This window comes from Narcine bancroftii, chromosome 4 (assembly GCF_036971445.1).
Source record: "Narcine bancroftii isolate sNarBan1 chromosome 4, sNarBan1.hap1, whole genome shotgun sequence".
Taxonomy (NCBI): Eukaryota; Metazoa; Chordata; class Chondrichthyes; order Torpediniformes; family Narcinidae; genus Narcine; species Narcine bancroftii.
The window spans coordinates 238,501,448-238,520,267 of record NC_091472.1 but is presented as its reverse complement, the minus strand read 5'-3'; the positions used below and the strand labels follow the sequence as shown (position 1 = coordinate 238,520,267).

The 18,820-nt window shown below is 39.1% G+C and overlaps 2 protein-coding genes and 1 pseudogene across 4 annotated transcripts in view; 2 read left to right on the top strand and 1 right to left on the bottom strand.

Moving 5' to 3' along the window:
• The window catches only part of LOC138761753 (protein unc-80 homolog), a 335,004-nt gene extending 323,749 nt beyond the window's left edge, over positions 1-11,255 (top strand). The window contains 2 exon segments of the mRNA XM_069934449.1: positions 4,188-4,408; positions 10,053-11,255. Of these exon segments, the coding sequence (XP_069790550.1) occupies positions 4,188-4,408; positions 10,053-10,319 (488 nt within the window). The 3' untranslated portion in view covers positions 10,320-11,255.
• An 81-nt stretch (positions 11,256-11,336) lies between these two features.
• LOC138761755 (rRNA-processing protein FCF1 homolog pseudogene) lies at positions 11,337-12,157 on the top strand (annotated as a pseudogene).
• A 2,239-nt stretch (positions 12,158-14,396) lies between these two features.
• The window catches only part of wdr12 (WD repeat domain 12), a 43,452-nt gene continuing 39,028 nt past the window's right edge, over positions 14,397-18,820 (bottom strand). For 2 of the 3 annotated variants that reach the window (XM_069934448.1, XM_069934447.1), the window contains 3 exons: positions 18,300-18,432; positions 17,719-17,791; positions 14,397-15,246 (listed from right to left, as the gene is read on the bottom strand). In XM_069934448.1, the coding sequence (XP_069790549.1) occupies positions 15,169-15,246; positions 17,719-17,791; positions 18,300-18,432 (284 nt within the window). In that variant the 3' untranslated portion in view covers positions 14,397-15,168. Of the gene's footprint in view, positions 15,247-17,718; positions 17,792-18,120; positions 18,184-18,299; positions 18,433-18,820 lie in introns of those variants that run through there. The other variant, XR_011356483.1, reaches the window with a different exon arrangement.

Genomic DNA, 18,820 nt, shown 5'->3' with positions numbered 1-18,820 from the left:
GTGTAATGGATCTTTCAGTTTGTTGGGTGACTGTCCTCGAAGTAGATGAAGTCCATAGAGGGGAGGGAAGTTTTCATTATGAACTGAAATTCACTAGCTTTTTTCCCCATCTTGAGCCGAGCAGTCCCCATACCACACTGTGATGCGTCCTGTAAGTTTGTTTTTGATGGTACACCTGTGGAAGTTGATGATAGACAGGGGGAGAACTTCCTTAATCTTCTAAAAGACGTAGAGATGTCAGTGTGCACATTTGATTGTCGTGCCAATGTGCTTGTCCTAGATCAGGTAATTGGAAATATTTATTCCTAAGAACTTGATGCTATTGATAATTTCCAATTCAATGCCATTAATGTGGATATGGTGTGGACTCAGCCCCCCTTTCCTGAAGTCAATGGTCACCTCTTTCATTTAATTGACATTAAGAGATTGTCATCTTGGCATCATGCTACAAGACTTTCAATCTCTTATCTATATTTCGACTTTACTGTTATTTGATAACTTGACCATTACTGTGGAGTCATTGGCAAATTTAAAGATGGAGTTTGAACAGTATTTAACTGTACAGTCATGGGTGTAGAGGGAGGATGGAAGGAGATGCAACACTTCTTCATTGATTGTAGTCTGTTAGACACAAGGTTCAGTTTCTGATGCTGGAATAATGATGGTCTTCTTGAAGCAAGTGAAGACTTTCGCCAGTTGTGGGAGAGATTAAAGATGTCATTGAATGTGTCCAAATCAGAATTTACTGTCATGAACAAGTCACAAAATTTGTCTGGCAGTTGATCTGCACAGGCTCTTAGGACAAGACTCCATCTGGGCCAGTCCCTTTCCATGGGTTCACCTGGCGAAGGCCACCTGACTTCAGCAGCAGTGACCATGCATGCAGTAGTGATGTGGTGATCTCCTCCCTATCAGCTCCCTGTTCAAATAAAGCATAGAACCTGTTGAGTAGTGTTGTACTGTTGCATGCTGCACTTTGCTTTGTGCTCCATGATAGCGTGCATCCCCTGCCATGGTCCCCACGTGTCTCTGATGGGACTCAAGCTTGGTGTGGAACCATCTCTTAACTTCTGTAATGACATTTCAGAGTTCAATTCAGAGTTGTATGTGTTTGGGGGGGGGGGGGGATCCTTTTCTGATTAGAACTCGTGACTAGTGTGTGCCACAGGAGTTGGAGCTGGGTCCAAATCATTGCTATATAGTTATCAATATAGTTAACATGATTGGTAAATTAGAATATATCTAATTTCCATATAGTAGATAGGAAATATAGCTAATTGTACAACTAGATCATTTAGGAAGGAGGGCCAAGGAGTGGCAAATCGAAGTCAAACAAGTGTAGGACTTGCACAGTAACTGGCAGGACTTTAGAAAGTGTTGTCGACCTAGGATGCAGGTGCACAGTTCCATGAAAGTGGCAACTTAAGTGGATAGGATAGTGAAAACGGTGTTTGGCATGCTGACTTTGTATAACATAGAGTGCTGAGTACAAAAGTTGGACCCTCCTGATTCCACTGTACAAGGAGTTGGTGAGACCTCACTTGGAGTTCTGATCACCCAGTTATAGGAAAGACACAAAAAAATTGAAAAGGGTGCAGAGGAAATTCACCAGGATTTTAAGTTATACAGAGATGGAGAAATTTGGCCTAATGATAATGTTTGATAATGTTTATTGTCATATGCAATATACGTGTGCACCGAAATTCTTACTTGCTACAGCCAAACAGATAATTAATTTAAAAAAGCAACTAAATTGTACACATTAAATTAAAAAGAGATAATAAATATGAAAGTTAAAATTTTACATTTACCATAGTGTAAAACAAAACAAAAATGACATTACATTACAAAAGTGCAAACAGTCCTTTTTGTGGATTTGGAATTTTTTATGATTAATGTACTATGCACTGGTTCAAGGCCCTGATAGCTTTTGGGGAAGAAAGTGAACTTGAATCCAGAGGTAGTGGACTTTTTGTGCTTGCTACTTGAAGGTAGTAGCAAGAAGCGGTTGTGATCAGGGTGATGGGGTTCTGTGTGACATTGACTGCCTTCTTGAAGCAGCGCCTCACAAAGATGTCTTCAGTGGATGGGAGGGCATCCCTCAACAACTTTTACAGGAATGCCATTGAAAGCACCCTGCATGGTATAGGAACTGCTCTGGCCCAGACTACAGAAACTGCAGGGGGTTGTGAACTCAGTCCATCAGCTCTACCCCCTCCCATTCATCGATTTCATCTATACTTCCCGCTGCCTTGGAAGAGCAGCCAACCTCGTAAGACTTATCCAACCTCTTCACCCCACTCCCATCACAAAGAATCACGAGTATGAGATGGCATACCATGAAATTCAATGACAGTTTCCTTCTTGCCATTATCACGCTCCATAATAAACTCTAATATAGTAACACTATGTTGCTTTACACCATACTGATCATGCTTTGTAATTCTTTACTTTTGTACAGTGTCTTACTTCTTGTATTGCCCAGAAAACAGTCTATCACCGCATCGTGCTACATGTGATAATGAAAGAACAAGGTTGAATTTGCTGGGTCTGTATTCACTTTAACTTGAAAGCCTGATGGGTGACCTTATAGAGATTTTAAAAATCATGAGGGGCATAGAGAAACCTTTGAACTAGAGGGCATGGATTTAAAGTGAGCAGAGAATGGTTCTGGAGGGACCTGAGGGGAAAAATTTTCACTCAGAGCATTGTCTCTATCTGGAATGATCTGCCAGAAGAACCAGAAGAAGAGAATATGATTAAGTCATTCATAAGGCATTTGGATAGAAAGGGCTTTGAAGGATATGGATGAAATGCGGGCAAAGGGACTAACCCATAATGCCTATTTGGTTGGCATGATCAAGTTGGGCTGAAGTTGTTACTGAAGTTGAACTGAAGTTTAAATGAAGTTCAGTGTTGTATGCCTCAAGCATGCTTAGATAAAGGGAATGCTTGCTCACAGGTATGAAGATGACTGAAAGACACAACATCGTTAAAACCCCATCCAACACGGAATCTAATGAGATGGTGTGGTTCTGGTCATGAAATCATGTGATTCTCCAAAGCTTATAACAAATTTTTGGCAAGAATTATGTCTGAGGTAAAGCAACATGCTGTTTGAATGAAGGAAAAAAAACAATCCTTTTTTTTTAAGATTCCCTTTCCTTTGGATTATAATTGGTAAGAATTAATGGTAATATCACTTAAACAAATATTACATTATCCTTTACAATCATATTTGTTTCAATACTTCCTGGGCACAAAGATGGCTAGTCTGTTAATAATAGACTAACCACAAGCCAGAAGTGGAAATAATAGACTATACAGGCACATGGTGTATTTTGTTGTCTTTCCAAACATCTTATTTTTCCTTATTTCACGTTTACTCATAAGATGCCCTGTAATTAGGATAATCTGAATTTTAGGTTATTTTCTGAAAGACTGCATTATTTTTGTAAAGCCATTGACATTCTTGAAATAGCACAATGGATGTGTTAATTGGATCACGTAAGATATGTACAAGGAAGAAACAGAGCCTTCAATCCACTATATCTGTGCCAACCATGATGCTAATCTAATCCCATCCCTCCCTCCATTCATATCTCTCTATTCTCTGCCTGCCTGGCTGTCTGTCCAAATGCTCTTCAGCATTGCTATTGTATCAAATTCTTCCTCTTCCTCGGCAGCTGTTCAAGCAATGACCACTCTGCATTTATAAAAATATTACCTTTCAAATCTCCTGTTACCCCCCCCCCCCCCCCCACCCCTCATCTTAAAGATATGCCTTCTCGTATTTGACTTTTCCACCTTGGAATAAAACAGAATCTACCCTAACTCTGCATACTGTACATCGTTTCTTAGTACTATATTTGTCTTCTGTTGTTTGATAATGGAGATTTCAGATAACTTTGCCTTTCTGCATCCCCTCCTGATCAGAGACTGATGTAGACCAAAAGGTGAATTGCATAAAAAAAGAGAAGAAATTCAAAATTGTGCAACAGGCATCGATATATCACGTTATGTTATTAGAAGCCAACAGTTAATTTTCCAGTTTTGTTACAATTATCTATCCATTCTGTTAAATAAATATACATTATGGCTGATGATGCATTGACTTTATCATACTCTTGTTGTTTAATGAATAAATATTTAGAAAAAAAATTCAGCATTTTACTGGATTCTTACAGAGCAAAAGAGATCCGTTACATTCACTGAGAGGCAGCAGGAAAGCATTGCTACTCAGCAACAGGCAACAATTGCAGAGGGGAAGGAAAGTGCACCTGAACAAACTGAGGGCAATATCCCAGGATCTTCTGCTAAACCATGTCCAACCACCACCTCACCTGTTTCGGCGGTGCAACTTGCATGCCTTTCACATCAGGATTCAAGTATTTGTGACAGTAGCCAGGTAAATGTCCTTAACTGGAAGCTAATCTAGAAGCTAATAGTTGCAAACAAAAATTGTTTATTTTAATGTCATGTTCACTAACTTACTGGCTTCAGTCTTTGATAATGGAATAAATATTTTAACATATTTATTTTGGAAAGGCTAGTTACAATTATATAAATGAAGCAGGCGAATTCATATTGCAGGATCTCATGATGAGCTCTGTCAGAATTGCCAAATCAGCCTGCCTTGATCGTTTTGGCTGAATATTAACTGGAACACCAGGGAAATGACATTATCATTCAGAGAATTCAGGGAAACATTTGAGATTCTCAGAAGACAGAGAGGACATTGGTTAACTTCTCAACTGAATTATCTGCAACACTTGGTACTGAAGTTCTTTGTGATTTAAACTTTTTTTGTAATTCTTTATTTATCACACTATGAACCATATCAACCAATATATTTACAGATGCATCTCTTTAAATATTCACAGTGACATTTTCTCTTTTTTTCCCCATCCCTCCCTTCCCACCCCCTCCAAAAACAGTAAATATTGAACATATAAAATACAATAAAACAATATACTTATTCAAAAGGAATAGAAACAAAAAAGACGTATCATCTACTTATTCACATTAAATCTGATCACGTTTATCTTCATATCATTTTAGGTGGTGGTGGTCCGAGGCCTGTTCTTTCTGTTATGTTCCATATATGGTTCCCAGATTTTTTCAAACTTAGCAACTTTGTCTCTTAAATATATGTGACTTATTTTTCCAATGGGATACACTTAAACTTGGTTATATATTCCATTAATGTTTATAATCATATAGTCCAACGTGGTCATCTTATATCTTTATTTTCACTTCTTTTCCACCTCTTCACCGCCTCCATCCCTTTTTTCCATTACTGTCTTTTAAGTTTTCCTTTTTAATCTCAATATATGACAACGCACTTAAGACATGAAATACCCCAACAATCCCCACAAGCAATAACCCTTTAACCCCAAATGAACCTCCCCTCCTTGGATTGTCCCTTGACAGCAACCACAACTCCCCTTTCCATTCGGTTTACGAACTTACTCGCAAGTGTCAACTGATTTCGCAGTGACCATTATTCTCCCAGCCCCCTCCCCCCAGAACACTATTTTCCTATACTTATAACAAAGCTCTCTTTTTTTCCCCCTTCTTCCCTTTCTCTTATCCATCTTTTATATATATATATATATATATATATTATCTTTACTTTATATTTTTACATATTTTTGTATATTTTCTTGCCGGTCATCCTTCTTGTCACTCCTCCTCCTCCTCTCTTCTCCTGTCCTGCAAATTTTTGGGCTTTCTTTGGGTGCAAGAACAGTCTATTCCGTTCCCCAGGAATAAATATTTGAGTACTGCTGGATGTCTTAATATAAAGTTATACCCTTTCTTCCATAAGATTGTTTTCGCCGTGTTGAATTCCTTCGTCTTCTTTAAAAGTTCGAAGCTTGTGTCCGGGTAAAAAAAATATTTTTTGTCCCTTATATTCCAATGGCTTATTGTTTTCTCTAATCTTCTTTCTTGCCTGCTCCAGTATGTTTTTTTCTTGTCATATATCTTAGAAATTTTACCAATATGGATCTCGGTTTTTGATGTGGTGGCGGTTTCGGTAACTAGCGCTCTATGCGCCCTTTCGATTTCTATTTCTTCATGTGAATCTGTCATTCCCAGCACCTTCGGGATCCATTCTTTTATAAATTCCTTCATATCTGACCCTTCTTTGCCTTCTTTCAGGCCCACTATTTTTATGTTGTTTCGCCTACTGTAGTTTTCCAATACATCATTTTTTTGAGGCAATAAATCTTGTGTCTCTATACATTTTTTTTCACTCTCTTCCAACTTACCTCTTAAATCCTTTATCTCCATTTTTACAACAGCTTCTCGTTCCTCCACATTTTCTACACTTTTCCCTATTTCAGTCATGACCAACTCTTAAGCTTTGCATTCTGTCTTCAGCTCTTTTCATTTTTCTTTTGATTGAACTAAATTCTAATGATAGCCATTCTTTTAATGGCCTCATTTCTTCTTCAAAAAAGGCTTTATCTAAACTTTGTCCTTCTATTTTACCTTCTTCTTTCCTTTGAAATTCTTGGTCTTCTTCCTCCTCTTCTTCTGTGTCTGTTTCTATGTCTGTGTCATCTTCTTCTCTTCTCTATATCTGTGTATCTTCATCCTTCTCTGGTGAGCTGTTTCTGTATCCTTGCTGGGCCTCCAGCTGCTGTCTCCTGTTGTTGGGCCTCCTGCTGCCATTCGACCCAGCGCTGGGCCCCCTGATGCAGTCTGGCCCCCTGCCGGTCGCCCCATTGGCGCTTACTCTCTTCCAGCCCTTCATTCTCTTTCTCACCACTCTTCTTCTTTCTTGCTTACTTCCCCCAGCTGAACGCCCCGATACTGGGTGTCTTTCAGCTGGCTGCTCCGCAGCTGGCAGCTCCCCAGCTGAGTCCCCCTTCCGCCAGCGTTAACCTTTTTACTTGCGCATTGCGCATGTGCAACTCTTCGTGCATGCGGAGTTGCGCACCTCTTGGCTCTGAGAGCCATTTTTGAAGTCCGCCGGTCGGGAGGTCACAGCTCCTCTGGGGACTCACAAACACCCGAGATCGGCCGCTCCTCTCCATGGTGGCTCTCTGCTCCAACATGCAGGTAAGGCCTTCTTCTTTCTTCTCCAGTGATTTTCCTTCTTCCCTTTTCTCTGTTGTTCTTACTTTTTCTCTTTTGGATCCCATCTTCTGTCTCTTCTCTGGAACTTTATCTTTGTTTTCCGGTATTTTATGTTTATTGAGCTCTGTTTTTTCACACTTTTTTTTTCTCTGGAGAGGGCTGGTTCTACTCGACCAGCCATTACTCCATCATGTGACTCCCCTGGATTTAAACTCTCAGTGAAGTAATGGTTAAGATGTCAAGTTGGCATTTGAGATGTGGACATCTTGTAATGATATCTAAGCAGATTAATTGAATTAGAATTTTATAAAAAAAATAGAGGCTATTGAATCCAGTACATGCATGCCATCTCATTAACAGAATTTTATAAAACATAAACACTTGTAACTCTTTGTCCACATTTAATTTGTTTTCTGTGCAATACTCATACATTTAATTTTCATGTAACACTCATACATTTTCTTGCATTGTAAAATCTTTAATGGATGCAATATCTCTATTCAACAATTTTATGAATGAGAGATTTCTCTGAATGAAAGACGTTCCCAAAACATTTGGAAATCATTAATTTTTTAGGATTACCAATCAATAATTGAAAATTGTTTTGCTTTAATCTTAAATTTATCTTCTAAAACTCCTACATTGTTTTGAATTCCAAATGGAACTGAAGCAAACTCTTCAATTCTGTATTTTCTGTGCCACAAAAATGAGTGACTTGGGCAAATAAGGCCTTTTGAGCTGAAGATGGTGTGATGAAATATCTGGGGATTTAGATCCAGGTGCTAAAATAAGGAGAAAATGATCTAGATATGTAATGCCCGATTCACATTATTCGAATGAGATGTGGCCATTGACAGTGTCAAATAAATATGCATAATACATCCCATAACTCTGCCTGCTAATCTCATAGAATGGCCATGGAATTTTGCATGTAAAAGGACTCCAATTTGTGCATTAGGAAAGGCTCATGTTAACTTGGTTGAACTCTCCAACCTCCCACCAATGGACTTTGAGAATCAAGGGTGACATCTATGAACTCTGAATTAGGCCCAAAATTCTGTCATTCTATTCGGTTTAATTATTATGAAGGGTTTGGATGGATTTTCAACCAGGTTATATGGGGTTGAATTTACCCAGGGATGTGGTGGCTACTGGATGATAAGGATGCCACATTCTATTCAGCCATTGCCTGCATTCCAGCAAGTTAAATAAAGGTATGTAGAGCAGCAAAGATCAGAATTGTGAAAATAAGAGAAGACGACTATATCAACTGCAGTGAAGATAGTAACGGGTATGAAAATAAATAAAAACATTAACAAGTGCAAAAATACAAGCAGAAGACAAAATAAATGAAAGGGAAGGGCAGTGATTTATTAAAAATGTTACAACACAGAGAGAATAACAATTAAACCTAATTCTGGAGAATTCAATTCTTTAAATTGTGTCTGATGTAAACTGGTCATCAGTTAAATTTAGCGTTGACCAGGAAAGGATAAAGGTAAGGTACAAGGCAAGTCAAAGTTCAAGACCGTGAAGTCTGTTCCTACCAATTATCTAATGTTAAAGAAGGATTAAAATTGTAGAAATGCCAAGTGAAGAATAATATGTATGGAAACTAAAAGGAGGGGAGAAAGATCTCCTTTATTTGAGTCTTAACTATTTACTAAGATGCTGACAAAATACATGTTGGGATATTGTTGACCAAGCAACTGAGTGGCTTGATATTTGATGCCCTTTATGTATTAAAAATACAGAGCATAATAAAAGTATAATCCATAATGGTAACAATTCTGCACACTTTGATAAAGTGCTAAGGCTTTGGGTACTGTGACCTTCTGATCTCTATATTAAAACAATAGAATGAGGTGGCCTCTATAGAAATGATATGTTTCCTTTATTCACAGGGAGAGTCATCGAGCCATACAGCGTGGAAACAGGTCCTTCTGCCCAACTTGCCCACACCCACCAAAATGTCCCATCCACACAAGTCCTACCTGCCTGCATTTGACCCATTTTCTTCTATCCATGCATCCGTTCAATTTTTTTCTTAAACATTGGAGTAGTACCTGCCTCAACCACCTCCTCCCACAGGTCATAAACCCACCACCCTCTGTTTGGGGAAAAATGTTATCCCTCAGGGTCCTGTTAGTCTTTCCCTTCACCTTAAACTATTGTCCTCTGGTTACTGAATCCCCTACTCTGGGCAAAAGACTAGGCATTCACGTGATCTATCCGTCTCGTGATTTTGTACTCCTCTATGAAATCATCTCATGCTCCTGCTCAACCACTTCCTCCATATTTAATGCCCCCCGAGTCCTGACAACATCCTCGTAAACCCTCTCTGCACCCTTTACAACATTTTTGTACAATACCGTGAACAAAACTGAGCATACTTCTCTCCTCACGAATGTCTTGTACAACTGTACATGACCTCCCAACTTCTATACTCAGTACTCTGGCTGATGAAGGGCAATGTGCTGAAAGCCTTTCCCACCACCCTATCTACCCTTGATGCCACTTTCAAGGTACCATGTACCCATTCTCATAGATCCCTCTGCACTAACCACTCCCCAGATCCATACCATTCATTGTTCAGGCCCAACTCACATTGGATGTCCCAAAAGGGAATTAAATTCCATCAATCATTCCCTCTGCCTACCTGCCCAACTGGTCAAGATCTTTGGCAATCATCTTCACTGTCTACAACATCAGACACTCTAGAATCATCTGTAAACTTGCTAATCATGCCATGTATGTTTTCATCTAAATCATTGATATAGATGACAGAGCAATGAACCCACTACCATACCCTGAGGCACACCACTAGTCAGAGGCCTCCAGTGTGAAACAATCTTCCACCATCACCCTCTGCTTTCCACTCCGTTGTGTCCAAGTTGCCTAAGTTATTGCTTTGAAAAGGAATGCCTTAGTCTGTTATAAAGTAGTCCTTGTACTCTCCTTAGGTGAAGCCAACATTTTCAGGGAGTGAATACATGGATCATAAAACAGGAAGCATGGATCCAGCCCAAACACAACCACCGGAACAAGTCCCAGTCCCTCACAGTGAAGACTTTGCTGGGCTTGAAATAAGCAACTTGCCGGAACATCCAGGGACAGCCCTGTATATCAATGAAGAGAATGGGGCAGAAAACCCTCCCCTTTCAGATCCACTTGTTTTGTCACATGATTCTGGTGAGACTGAAGCAAATGTAGATGAATCCCATGTTTAATGGCGTGTGTCCTCAGGGATGGAGAGCTTTTCCTTCATTATATTTGTGACCCAAATTACATCACGTTTTCTTGTTAGTAAATCTTTCAATCAGTAATATAGTTCATTTTCTGGACAGTTTTATTGTCCAGAATCTATTGATGCATTGGTGATGTTTCAAGATAATTGGTCAGTCAAAAACATAGCTAAAATATCAGCTGCCACAAACCTAAATTAATAAGTTTAATTCTCATGATTTATTCAGTTTACAGAATTTCTTTGTCTATTGCAACCGTGTAACAATGTGCCATCCTATAAATAGCGCAATGACCCAAAGCTAGCAAGTCAGTTATCAGCCATAAATGTAATGGTCTAAATTGTCTGAAATCTTGATGTTCCGTCATTGTAAAATAACAGTGTTACTGCCTTATGAACGTATTGTACTGCAGAAGTGAACCTTCTTTATGTCATTAAGTGTGTAGTGCAAATCATTTAATGTAAGTACCTACTCTGAATCCCAAGTTATTTGTCTCTGTGATAACTTTACAAGTTTTCTGCTATCCAAACACTCTAAATATTAAGCTGCGCTTAAGCTTGTTATTTGCAATGTACAAGCTTTATTTTCCTAGCTAAAGCCAATCCTTAAATACTATTAATGATTTGTGATGGAGTTGCATATTTCATTGTTTATGTGGCATACATGTTTAAAATATAGATGCATTATTCAACAGAATGAAATTATTTCATTCCATTGGTCATATACGTGATGGCATAAGATAATGCAAATCTTGTCCTCGTTTTGGATTTTGTTACTAATGCTAAGTGCTTTTAAGAATGTGAAGATTATTATTTTCATTAAAATTGGAGCCAATTTCCCACATTAGCCAGCGAGACTTATCAGTGCGTTGTCAGGCATATTATTTTGATGCAGAGAGTAAAGGATGGACTTCATACATTTTTTGAGGATCAGTTTCCTGTCATTTGGTTTGTCTCATTATTCCTGGTGCAGTGAGAGGGTTCTTCTACAAGCAGTGGAACAGGTCAACTCTAACAGTAGAAAGTAAAATAAAAGAACAACTCTAGAGCATGGAGTTACAAATGCAATTTTTAGGTTAAATGGATATGGGCCAAACATAATCAGGTGGGACTAGCGTAATGGAACATATTTGCCCATGGCTTGGGCAAAGGGGCTTTTTCCACACTCTGTAATAAGAAAAAGGTAATCTGCTGCAATAGCAAGGACCTCCCAGTGGCCACACACCATTCCCACATGAACATGTCTATTCCTAGCTAAATGACGTGCACAGTGGTGTGGCAGCAAGGAGCAGAGAGTCATGGGAAAAGCAGACAAAAAAAATGCGACTATAAAGTGAATGATCAGTCTGTGTGATTCAAGGATAAAAGAAAGTGAGAGAGCAAAGCCTAAGACAAAGAAAGAGGATCCCAGTGCCTTAAACACACAACTGGGTCCTCCCAATTACATCCTGGTTGATACCAATTTCTCTATCAAGACCAAGCTGGACATTGTGCAAAGTGTATTCCCTATAATCACTGACTGTGTGACTGGGAGAAAATGGGAATGAAATACAGTGTCTCCCTCAGAATAGCAAAGGATCCACGGTTTGAATAACTGCCCTGAATGCACAAAGGAATGTATACCGACGATTGTCTAGTGAACAGAGATCTGAAAAGGAGGATCTGGAAAATTCCAAGGGTTCCTATTATGTACATCTCTAATCACTGGTATAACAGAACGAATACCAGAGAACTATGGTGCTCCAAGATTTTGAAAAGGCAGGAATATTCTGGTTGCATTGAAAGATGTTTGTATTTTCATAAAGAATTGTTTTTGTTTCATATTAAACAAAGTTGCTGTTTTTTTTAAAAAAATGTCTTCATAGCCTCATATTCTGTCTGGCCTCTGTCTAACCAGATGGCATTAATATCAATTTCTGTTAAACCCCCCACCCTCCCCACCCAGTCTCCCTTCCCCAATCATCTCTCAATTTTTCTCTTCTACCCACCTATGACCTCTTACTTTGTTGGCCTGTCCTCCCTCCTCCTCTTGTTTTTATTTAGGTGCTTGCCAATTTTTGCTTGTACCTGACGAAGAGAGTGTGTCCAAGTAATGGGTTTTTCAATATGTTGGCTGTCTTTCTAAAGCAACATCAGATTAGATGGAATCCATGACTGCATTCACCGCCTTCTGCAGCTGCTTCCTACCTTGAGCAGAACTGTGACGCATCCAGCAAAAATAGGCTTTCAGTGGCACACCTGCACAAGTTGTTGAGGGACAAGGGAGATATCCCAAACTTATTTTGTCTTCTGAGAATGTAGAATTTCTTGAGTGCTGCATTAACATGGCTGGTGCATGTCAGGTCACTAGAAATATTTTGTTCTAAAGAATTTGAAGCTGTCCACTCAGAGGCATTGATTTGAACAGGTACGTTGTCTTCTGAAATGACTATCTCTTTTATCTTGACATTTAGAGAGAGGTTGTTAGCTTCTCAATTGTCTTTCTGTATTCATATTGTAGGTGACGACACCCTGCTCATTTCAAGACAAGTGCCAAAAGGCAGACTGATGAGGGCAGTGGACATGACGTGTGCTGGAGGGCCAGTTCTAACTCAGTGAGTATGAGTGCTGAGAGTTCATCAGGCCTTAAAAGGTACTCTAGCTTTTGTATAAGGTTCTGCAGGAATGCTAACTGAAGAAAATGCATCTGCTTTTCAACCTATGCAGAGCCAGGCTGAGCACAAATCTGGTTTCACAGCACCACAGAGAAGCTACAAGACTGCACTCATCATTCACACCCCAGGATATATCTGAGGTGCTAATCAATTTTCATGTTGTGGCTACATGTCTAATTTACAGTGAGATAATTAATCCAAGATTGTTGTGTTAGGACTGAAGGGCCTTTTATTTTGTGTATGTGACTCTACTAATCGAATGCAGAATTTTTGGGTGCTCATGATTTCTACTTTTTTTCCCCACTTGACATTGTTACTATATCACCCCCCTGCTCAAATGTTGATGTTTAGGGTAATCTTAATTAGCAAAGTGTATGACAGGAGTATATAGCAAATATTCAATGGCAAAGCTCAGGGTGCTAAATATGTAGACAATGAGTGGGACAAGTTCCATTGTACTTTCGTTCCACCGTAGAAACCTATTAAAGAAGCTGCACCATCAACTCTGACATGCTACTCACTGCATGAGGATGAAGTACCGTAAACATTCGTGTAAAATACGACCTCCCTCACCCCCATATTTTTGAAGGGAAAAAGGACATTTTTCTTGCATTATACACAAATATTTACAGTAAGTTGGAGCAATCAAACTCAAAGGGAGACATCCACTGCAAGGTTTCTGCTCGTCTCTGGATTGTGCAATACTTGTTGAAAAATTGCTGTCGTACTGATTGGAATGTGTACATCAGGTAAGTATTTAATTCATGCCTAGGAATCAATGACACTTGTTTTATTAAACTTTGTTATATAGTCTGTCCCAATGATTTTACATACAATATTGAGACAATTTGAAGTTTATGACTGGAGTGTATGTAATAACAATGTACTTTTATTGAAACAGAACTATATGCAAGTTTGCCAAAAGCATGTAACTTTTCACTTATTGCATTTACAAACTCACTATTATTTTGCTAATGGAGGTATTGAAATGTGTTAATGTCTGGAATTAAATTTCTATCTCTTTATGAACAGGTGAACTATTACCAACATTTAATATAAATCCCTACTACTATATAGCAATATGTTAAATGTTTCCACATCTTGACCAATATCTAGTTTTTTTAAAAAAAGTGAACTATCCCCAGTACTGACTTTGAATTACTTTCTATTCTGTTAGAAAAGTCATTTGTTAATAGAACACTGCAGATTGTTACAATCTTTATTTACATGAACTGAACTTTCTAATCAATTGGTGGCTACTTCAACCTTTAAATATGGCAAGAAGATTCCTTTGATACATTGTTCTGAATGGACTGAGAAAAAGATGGGGTGGAGGATGATTCAAGACAATTTGTAAAAAAAGGTTTTGATTGGTGTTTACATTTGGAAAATTGAGGCACAAAAGACAGTTTAATTAACCATAGTAGCTCTTTTAATATTTATTACTTAAGACAAAATAGTCAATGAAATAAACCATTAGAATGATCATTTTCTTCTTTAAACAGGATTGTAAACAATGTTTCCAGGTAAGAGCTGACCTGTTCCATCACCATTTTGTTTTTTGGGGGACCTATTTTCTCTGGTTTGCTCCACTAAATGCCCAGGAACTTGAGTGATTACGTTCTAGGTAAATATGCAGATACAGGTGCTCCCTTACTTATGATGGTTCTGTTGCCGCTCTTGCGAGAGTGAAATTGATGACCGTCACTTTAGCATCCCCAGCAATTAATTTTAGTTAAATGCTTCAAACATTCTTCATGCCCAGTGTTTTTTCAGTGTTGAACAAAATTTAATTATAAAAAAAATGGTAGGTGCACTATTCTTTTTCGAAAGAATGTAACTATTTGTAAGTTGAGGGGTACCTGTACCTTTAAGCAGAATAGCCATAATTTTAACTGAATTTGCAAAGGAACTAAAAATAAGTGTAAACCCCCCCCAGCTCAAATAATCTCCTCACATTAGATACGAATAATATTGGTCCAAAGCCACATCCAGGTTTCAATGTTTAGTCTCTGGTATTTCTCAATTAATCTCACACAGTTGTACAGACAGAGAGAACAGGATCCAGACCAGTGATGCAAGTCAAACAGATCTTACTCAATTTGGTGTAAACTGCTGTGAGAACTATAGTATTCATCATCTGATGGTCTCCACAGTTGATGTTTCGGTTCTCCCTTATTCTCATGCTGCATCTCCAGAAGTGGGCAGCAAATACCGGAATAGGAATAATTTGTTGTCTGCTCCACCACTCAACAGCAACTGAAAAAGAGAAAAACATGGATTAACTTCTCCACCCCAGTTTGGCTTACGAAGGTTAAATAAAAAATTAATACAAGAAAATCAAACTTTTTGCCTAGCACTGGCTGTGAGGTCCATCTATGAGACAAATTGGGAAAAAAATGACGCTATAAAGGTAGGAGCGGATGTACTCAGGGAAATGTTCAGAAAATATTTGCTGGTCCTATGTACAAGGGACGCAGAAAATATAGTTTAGAAGAAAGAAATTGAGCTCAAGCAAGGACAGGCAAGTAGGATTAAAGAACAAGAGGATGTAGGACCAATCAGGAGTGATAGGAGACATGTGTATGGAGTTGCAGTTGGACTTTAATACTTTGCTTGAGTGTTCACCAGAGAAAAGGACCACTTAAAGCAGACTGAAAGAGCATTTGAAAAGCATGAAGTTAGACAGGTTGCCAGATGAGATTTATCCAAGGCTATTGTGGGAAGTGAGGGAGGAGATTGCTGAGTAACTGGCAAAGATCTTCACTAGGGATAGGACAGGAGTACTGGAGGGTTTAAAACGTTGGTCCTATGTTCAAGAAAGGGAGTAGAGAGACAACTGAGTCTTACTTGAGTGGTGGGCAAGCTGTTGGAGAAGTTCCTGAGAGACAGGATTTTCATTTAGATGGATAGTCAGCATGGCGTTGTCAGAAGGTTGTATCTCATAAGCCTAACTGAATTCTTTGAGAATGTAACAAAGCAAATTGATGAAGGTAGTATGGTGGGTGTAGTGTACATGTATTTCAGTAAGGCATTCAATAAGGTTCCCCATGCAAGGATTCTTCAGAAAGTAAGGAGGCCTTGCTTTATGGATACAGAATTGGCTTACCCACAAATGTAGACAGTTTGTATTCTGCATGGAGGTGTTCCACAGGAATCTGTTCTGGAACCCCTCCTTTTTGAGATTTTTATGAATGATCTGGATGAGAAGGTGGTGGATTGGTTCAGCTGGAGAGTTGCCAGAGGTTACAAAGGGGATGCACAGATGGAGTTTAACCCAGAAAAGTGTGAATTGGTTAATTTCGGTAGGTCAGAATACTTGAGAGATCTTGGGATCCATGTCTTTAGTTGATCGTGTTGTTAGGACCCTGTATGGACCTGCGTTAAGTGTGGGATCAAATTCAAGAGCCGTGAGATAATATTACAGCTATATAAGATCTTTGACACCACTTGGAATATTGTGTTTATTTCTGGTCATCTCACTACATGAAAGATGTGGATGCTGCAGAGAGATCTGCCAGGATGGGAGTGCATGCCTTTATAAGGTAAAGATTGAGTGAACTTGGAGGACGAGAGATAATCTGCTAGAGGTGTATTAGATAATGAGAGGCATTGTCATGTGCATGGTGAGAGAGGGAGAGCAAAAGTGAGCACGGGAGAAAGAGTGGGAGAATGTGAGAGTAAGGGAGAGAGCATAAGAGAAATAGTGTCTGAGTAAAAAAAGACTATGGGAGAGAGTGAAGGAGAGTGTGTTAGAGTGAGACTGTGAAAGAGCGAAAGGTAATGTGAGTGAGTGCGCAAGTGTGTGAATGTGAGAAAAAGGAGTGAAAGTGTCCCCGTGAGTGTGAGAGAGTGGGAGAAAAAGAGTGCAAGCAAGAGAGGGAGAGCACATGTAAGAGTGGGTGAAGGAGCGAGGATGCAAGGCAGTGAGGTATGGAGAAAGAGTGAGAGAAATAGAGTGCGGGAGAGCGAGTGTAAGAGAGGATGTGTACCACACTTCATTTCCTTACCTTATCTTGCTAAATTATGGAAACGTCGTCTCACCACCAATGTATTCGTAACTTAGATCAAACTTCAGTAGACATAGCAATGCAGTTATTAGTATTTGGGATGCCATCTAGCACACTTCCAAATAGCTCTTTTAATATTCATTAGTGAGATCACAGCTGTTGCTCCTTTATACCAACTGAAGGACTAAATATTGCCTCTATAAGGTCATTTAGCGGCCTAATTTAGAGTTCTGTGTGCAGTTCTGGTCGCCTAATTATAGGAAGGATATAAACAGAGTGGAGAGAGTGCAGAGATTTACCAGAATGTTACCTGGGTTTAAGCATCTAGAGTACAGGGAGAGATTGGGCAGATTAGGTCTTTATTCTTTGGAGCATAGAAGGTTGAGAGGAGATTTGATAGAGGTATTTAAGATTATGAAAGGGATAGACTATTTCCGTTAAGAGTAGGAGAGATTGAAACAAGGGTCAGAGGTTTAGAGGTAACATGAGGGGAAACTTCTTTACTCAGAGAGTGGTAGCCGTGTGGAACGAGAGAAATAGTGGCGGCAGAGTCAATTTTATTATTTAAAAAAAGCTGGACAGGTATATGGATGAGAAGAAGATGGAGGGTTGTGGTCATTGTGCAGGTAGGTGGGACTAGAAGGGCCTAATGGCCTGTTTCCGTGCTGTAATTGTTATGAAGGACTAAACATTGCCTCTATAATCCTTATTGCAAACTTACCCCAGTCTCTGTCCAGTCGACACAAAGTACTCTATCTTCATGTGCATTCATATCATATAATGGAGCCTTGCAACTAAAACAGAAATGTAATAAATACATCTTACTGAATGGATAGGGTGTGAGCAAGTCCAAGCATAATGCAAATTCACTTCATCCAAGATTCTTTTTGTGTAACCAACCTAATTGATTATGGATACAATCAGTGACAAGGCAAAGGTTGGTCAAAATAAAAATGGAAAACACAGATCAGGTGGTTATTGAACTGGAGCCAGCAATCCATTAAGAGGGATGTTACTTATTTTCCAGTAAATCATTCAGAGGCATTTTATTAACGATATGATAAAATCTGCCACTTTTAAAAAATCAATGTCTGATCTTCAACTAAACGCAAATCAAACGTACATTGATATCTGCTTATAATCTGGGTTGTTGCTGCCATCGAGGAACTATCCCACAACCATCTATCTGGAAGAAGAACAAACTAGTTACGTCATTATTGTTGGACAGGGGAGGGAAATGGAGGTTTTGCACGTTACTAAAGAGCAGCTGTCCATCCCCCTGCAGACAAATTCCCAAGATACCTTCGTGTGTCCCACAGCTTGACCAGTTTGTCAAAAGAACCAGAAATCAACTGATATTCATTCATGGGCGACCACTGCACTGCCGTTACCCATCCATTGTGTGAAGTTAGAGACAGCAAAACTAGAGATCCATCTGCAAGAGAAGGTAAACATTTACCACAGGTTCAGTAAATAATCCTTTTCTAATAATATGTACCCAAAGACAAGCTTTAACACACTTCCATTCTTTACAAAGAGGATAATTGTAGTGACCTCGTAGCATTAAAGTACCAAGAACCAGAAACATCTTTGAATCCAAGGTCATTGCGTAGTGTATCAGGGATTACAAGTATAAGTGCATCTGCTCTGTCACTCAAGATCGCAATTTTTTTTTCTATCGACCCCACTTTCCTACATATCAATATCCTTGATAATCAAAATTCCACCAAAGTCTCTACAATTCTTGGGGTTAAAAGCTTTCAGGAGAAAATCAGTGAACCGGTGCGGACTCGAAAGGCCAACATGGCCTGTTTCCACTCCGT